General features: G+C 38.7%; 1 protein-coding gene across 1 annotated transcript in view; it reads left to right on the forward strand.

Annotated features, from left to right (window-relative positions):
- Window positions 1–6,603, forward strand: part of RFX8 (RFX family member 8, lacking RFX DNA binding domain) — a 164,314-nt gene that overhangs the window by 114,060 nt on the left and 43,651 nt on the right. Inside the window, exon 6 of the mRNA XM_006870767.1 lies at window positions 1,968–2,078. Within this exon, the coding sequence (XP_006870829.1) occupies window positions 1,968–2,078 (111 nt within the window). The remainder of the gene's footprint in view (window positions 1–1,967; window positions 2,079–6,603) is intronic.

Below are 6,603 nucleotides of genomic sequence, written 5' to 3' on the forward strand. Positions count from 1 at the left end.
GTACAATGAAAGATACATAGATCAATGGAACAGAATCGAGAATCCATAAATTAACCCATCTACATACAGCCAACTGATTTTTGACAAAACACCTAAATATATCGCCTAGGGAAGTGATAGTCTCTTCAACAGATGGTGCTGGCAAAACTGAAAAATGATACGCAAAAGATCGAAAGACCTTCACGTCACACCTTATACAAAAACCAACTCAGCATGGATTAAAGACCTAAATGTGAATCCCAGAATTATGAAGGCCATCAATGAAAAAATCGGGACAGATGTGAGGGCACCAATTCAGGGAATACACAGACTACAAAACGTTTTGAAAACCACACAAATAAAAGTAGACAAAATAGATGAGTGGGACATACTAAAAATTAAAAACAGAAAAAGAGGAAGATCCCCCCAGTGAGATGGATTGGCAGAGTGGCAGCATCAATGGGCTCAAGCATGGCAATGACAGTGAGGCTGGCCCAGGATAGGGCAGTGTTTCATTCTGCTGTGTATAAGGTCGCTATGAGTTGGTACCGACTCAATGGCACCTAACAACAACAATAACAAGATAAGCACTGGACCACAAGGTCGGTTTGAACCACAGGGTCTGTGGTTCAAACTCACTAGCTGCACCTTGGAAACCCTATCCAGGGTCACTAGGAGTCAGAACCAACTCAGAGGCACTTAACAACAACAACAATTTTATTGTAATGGAAATGGATTTATTGTGATGAATTCATCCTGAAGAAGTAATCCAAAATAAATCTCTATCCTTCACTCAGGCCTGGAGAGATTGTGTATTTCCTTGCTCAGATGGGGCAAAAGCATAGCAAACACCAAGGGAGTACTATTGAATTTGTTTTCTACTGTTACCTTTTTTTCTCCTTGATGTAAACATTTTACTGTTCTGTCATTTGATATACTTTTACTTTTCTTGTTAACCATGACCCCGAGATTTTGGATACAACTAACAATATTTATACATACTACGGGGCTTCCTAAAGTTCATGGAAAAATGGAATCAAATGATAATGGAATTTTTCTACATACTTTTTGGAGCCCCCTCATATATTTATATGACTCAGACAGGATATGATTTTATTTCAAGTAAAGACAGTTATATGGACAAGGGCTTTAGAAATGTATTTGTGACATGAAATTATTTATGGAAAAGGTTTTATTGTATGGAACATGGATGGCTCAGTGATAGAGATCTTAAAATCAGCACAGGAAATCTGGGTTCAATTTCCAGCCAATGTACTTCATGAGCAGCCACTAGAGCCTCCAGACTAAGATGGAGTAGGAAGAAAGGCCTGGTGATCCACTTATGAAAATCATTCAGTAGAAATCCTATGAATCACAATAGTCCAATCTACAATCTATCCTCAGGATGGTACAGGACCAGGTGACGTTTCATTCCACTGTGAATGAGTTTGCCATGAGTTAGGGGCCAACTCAACAGTAGCTAACAACAACGACTATACATTGTTTATAATAGATATCACAAAAGTTATATATTTTGATAGTATATTAAATCCACCAAGCCCTCCCTAATAACCTTGTTGTTGTTTGTGTAGAGTCATTTTCAGCTCATAGAAACCTAATAGGACAAGATAAAACTGACCCATAGGGTTTCTAAGGCTATAAATCTTTATAGAACCAGACTGTCACATCGTTCTTTCTGTGTGTGGCTTTGAACCACCAACCTTTGGGTTAGCAGCTGGCCACTTTAACCACTGTGCCACCAGGGCTGCTCAAATGATCATGGTTTATAGAATTCCAGAGAAAGGTGGACATCATTTGGAACTAAATGTGAAGCGAAAGTTGTTAAATCAATAACATGTCCAGAGATGTGGGTAAAAGGCTATGCTGAATATTAGTTTATAATGGTTAGCAATGTGATTATTACATGGTTTATATGCAATAAAACATTTTATTTTAAAGAAATAATCCATTGTGTAAATGATTTCTAGTTTGAAAACCATTCACTGATAAAGACAGACCCAGTTGGATTCCCTTTGTCTGAATTCAGGAGATGTCCATTTTGGGAGCAAGAACTGGCAAAGAAATACTCTTATAAAATGGTATGTATGCATGCTTGGGAAAGATGAGTTTTTCATGCCGTGTGATCCTTTAGGGCATTAAATGTCTTCTTATTTTGATTTTGATCATGGCTGTGCAGGATGGAGCAGTATTCACCTTCTCCCAGACTTGTGAAAACCAACATTCCCTCCTGGGTTGCTAGTGGTGAGAAAGCTCAGGTCATCTCCTCGTGTCCTATAGCAGGGGTGGGAAACATCCGGCCAACAAAATCATTTGGCCTGGCCCTGCCAAAGACAACCTCAGGTGGGACTTGAAATTCAATAAATCTCAAGCGCACCAGTTGCTCCTCGGAAACCCTGTTGTAGGGTCGCTGTGGGTCAGATCCGACTCGATGGCACTTAACAACAACAAAGGAAACTTTTTTATAGCAATATTTATATTTATATTAAGTGAATCATAATAGCACCGTAACTTTTAAGGGATAAGCAAGAAACCAGACACATACGAGTACATAATGAGACAGACATGTATGTTTCTCATCGGCTGCCTGTGGCCCATCTGCCTGTATTGTGGTGCCTCAGAGAATAGTCACAGCCAGGCAAGCTGGGCGTGTCCACGTTATGAAAGTGTTAACACGCCGTGGTGAAACTATGGCAATGAGATGATTCCTCAGGATGTGGATGATTTTGTCTCCCATAATTGACGACAATGCTGTCGACTTCTATGTCAGCACAGACAATGACTCCAATACAGACGTTATCCACACGTCCACCATCAACAGTCCTTGCAAAAACGGAATCTCAGATGAAGAGTAAGGAAGTTACTGTGCACAGAAAAGACTTTAAGAGTCTATGATACAAACATTGGATATGTGCCAAATACAAGATGCAGGATTAGAACAGCGATCAAAGCAACATTGCTGGTGACAGACACACTGGATAGTTATTAAAACTCAAGTGGTGTGACATCCTACAAATGGCAACTAAAAGAAAACACAAGTTGAAGCAGAGTGTTGTTCTTTCCAAGGGAAATGGACAAATGATTGTGTTTTTTGTTGAAGTCACAGGCAAACCTGTGTGCCTAGTTTGTGGCGATGTGTTAGCACTAATGAAAAAAGCCAATATGGAGCGTCCTTGCAGCTGAAAACATGCTAAACTCAGTAAGTTGGGAGGTCAAGTGCATCTGGATAAAATCAATGCTCCTCATTGGAATTTGGAATCACAACAAACAGCTTTCACTAGACCTCATTGTGACAGAGACAAAATTATCCAGACAAGTTATGTAGTAAGCGAGCTAATTGCAAAGAAGCATCATGTCGAGGGAGAGTTTGTGAACGAGTGCATGGTGCCTGCTGCAGAGCTGGTAGCACCGAAGTAAAATTGTTTCAGTATTCTTTTGTCTAGGAGAACCGTCTCAGATCAGATTACTGATTTAGCACAAGATGTTGGAAAAACATTGAAGGATTCTGCAAGACATGTCCAGTTTTTCTCTCTGGCTTATGACAAAACAATGGGCATAACAAATTTGGCCCACAGTTTGACCCTCAATTTCTAGCCTAGTGTGTGTTCCTTGGAAACTCTTCCAGATGACTTTGGAATCTTTCATTCCCCATCTTATTCTGTTATTGATGTGTGGCTCGGTAAATCTTCCTTTGCAACTTTGATTTCCAATTTTTATTCAGAATATCGGAAAGGTTTCCTAATTGCAAAAAGAAAGAACGGGTTCCCATTTGGGGGTGGGTAAGCAGAGACAGATAGCAAAAGCTCAGAAAAAGTAGAGAAAGAGAGGTCTACAGAATAGCTGCAGAGTTTGGGATCTTGTTTAAGGTTCTGGCCGCCAGTTTCCTGTGCCCACCTATGGAGAAATCTGCCTGTAGAAGCAAAATATGGCAATTTCTAAATCGATCTGGCAGCCATGGCAGCCAGCAGCCAGAGGTCCTGAGGTCGGAGGGCAGGTCCACAGCCAAGCGGAGGCAGTAATCCAGCGCTAGAAGCTTGCACATCTGCAGGGAGAGGTGTGACCGATTTTTCATCTTTCATTTTTCATTTTATTGCGATAAATGCACATATTCAAAAAGAAGAAAGAATCAAAATTAACACATTAACACATTATCTCCAACAACTAGAAACAGACCATCAGAGGAAACCTATAGTCACCAAAAGAAAAGAAATAATAAAGATCAGAGCAGAAATAAATGAGACAGAAAATAGGAAAACTATAGAAAGAATCAACAGGACAAGAAGCTGATTCTTTGAAAGGATTAGTAAAATTGGCAAACCATTGGAAAACCTAACAAAAAAAGAGAAAAGACACAAATAACTCACATTAGAAACCACATGGGTGATGTCACAACAGAACCAAAGGAAATCAAAAGGATAATAACAGAATACTATGAAGAGTTGTACTCCAACAAATTTGAAAACTTAGAAGAGATGGATACATTTTTAGAAAAACACGACCTACCTAAACTCACACAGAGTGAAATAGAAGACTTAAACAGATCTATAACAATAGAAGAAATTGATCAGGCCTTAAAAAAACTCCCAACCAAAAGAAGTCAAGGCCCAGATGGCTTCACTGTTGAGGTCTACCAGACATTCAGGGAACAGCTGTCACCAATTCTACTCACATTATTCCAAAATATAGAGGAGGATGGAAAACATCCTAATACATTTTATGAACCAAGCATAACCCTCATATCAAAACCAGGGAAGGACATCACTAAGAAAGAAAATTATAGACCAATATCCCTCATGAACATAGGCGCAAAAATTCTCAACAAAATCCTATCCAACAGAATCCAGCACCACATCAAAAAATAATACATCATGACCAAGTGGGATTCATATCAGGGATGCAAGGATGGTTTAACATTAGAAAAACAATCAATGTAACCCACCATATAAACAAGAAAAAGAAAAAACCCACATGATCATATCGATTGATGCAGAAAAGGCATTTGACAAAATCCAACATCCATTCCTGATAAAAACATTCAACAAAGTAGGAATTGAAGGGAAATTCCTCAATATAATCAAGAGCATATATACAAAACCAATAGCCTACATTCCTCTCAATGGAGAAAAACTGAAAGCCTGCGAACAGGAACCAGTCAAGGATGCCCTTTGTCACCACTCCTATTCAATATTGTGCTGGAAGCTTTGCCAGAGCTATATGGCAAGATAGGGAAATCAAAGGCATCAGAATTGGCAAAGAGGAAGTAAAACTCTCTTTATTTGCAGACGATATGATCCTCCTATACGTAGAAAACCCTAAAAAAAAAAAAAAAAAAAGCTACTAGACCTCATTGGAGGATTCAGTAAAGTGGCAGGATATAAGATCAACATCCAAAAGTCAATTGGATTCCTCTATATCAATAATGAAAAGGACATTAGGAAAGCAATACAATTTACAATAGCCACACAAAGGATGAAATATCTAGGAACAAATGTAACCAGAGAAACAAACAATCTATACAAAGAAAACTACAGAACACTACTATAAGACACCAAAAGAGACCTACTAAAATGGAAGACTATACCATGCTCCTGGATAGGAAGACTTAACATTATGAAAATGTCAATACTGCCCAAAGCATTTTACACATATAATGCAATCCCAATCCAGATTCCAAAGATATTCTTCATAGAGATGGAAAAAACAATTACAAACTTTATATGGAAAGGGAAGAGACCCAGGATAAGCAAAGCACTGCTTAAGAAGAAGAACAAGGTGGGAAGCCACTCACTCCCTGATTTCAAATTTTACTACATGGCTACAGTGGTCAAAACAGCCTGGTACTGATATAAAGAAATGTACATTGATCAATGGAATAGAATTGAGAATCAACAAATAAACCCATCCACATAGAGTCAACTGATTTTTGACAAAGTATCTAAGTTTGTTGCATGGATAGGAGGTAGTATCATCAACAGATGATGCTGGCAGAATTGGAAAGCGATATGCAAAAGACTGAAGCAAGACCTTTACCTCACGCCCTATACAAAAACCAACTCAACATGGATTAAAGACCTAAATGTGAATCCCAGAATTACAAATGCCATTAATGAAAAGGTAGGGACAAATGTGAGGGCTCTAATATAGGGCATACACAGACTAGAAAACATTTTGAAAATTATACAAACAAAAATACACAAATTGGATGAATGGTACATACTAAAAATTAAAAACTTATGTGCATCAAAAAGACTTAAAAGAGTAAAAAGTGAGCCACAGAATGGGAAAAAATCTTTTGCAATGACACATCAGACAAGGGACTAATTTCTAAACTATATAGGAACCTACAACACCTCTACAAGAAAAGGACAGATAACCCAATTAAAATATGGGCACAGGACATGAATAGACACTTCACCAAGGAGAAGATCCAGGCAGCCAAGAAACATATGAAGAAAGGTTCACGATCACTAGCCATTTGTTGTTGTTAGGTGCCATTGAGTTGATACTGACTCATAGCGACCTACGCACAGCAGAACAAAACACTTCCCGATCCTGGGCCAACCTCACTACTGTTGCCATGCTTGAGTCCATCGATGCTGCCACTTG

This window comes from Chrysochloris asiatica, unplaced genomic scaffold, assembly GCF_000296735.1.
Source record: "Chrysochloris asiatica unplaced genomic scaffold, ChrAsi1.0 scaffold00150, whole genome shotgun sequence".
Taxonomy (NCBI): domain Eukaryota; kingdom Metazoa; phylum Chordata; class Mammalia; order Afrosoricida; family Chrysochloridae; genus Chrysochloris; species Chrysochloris asiatica.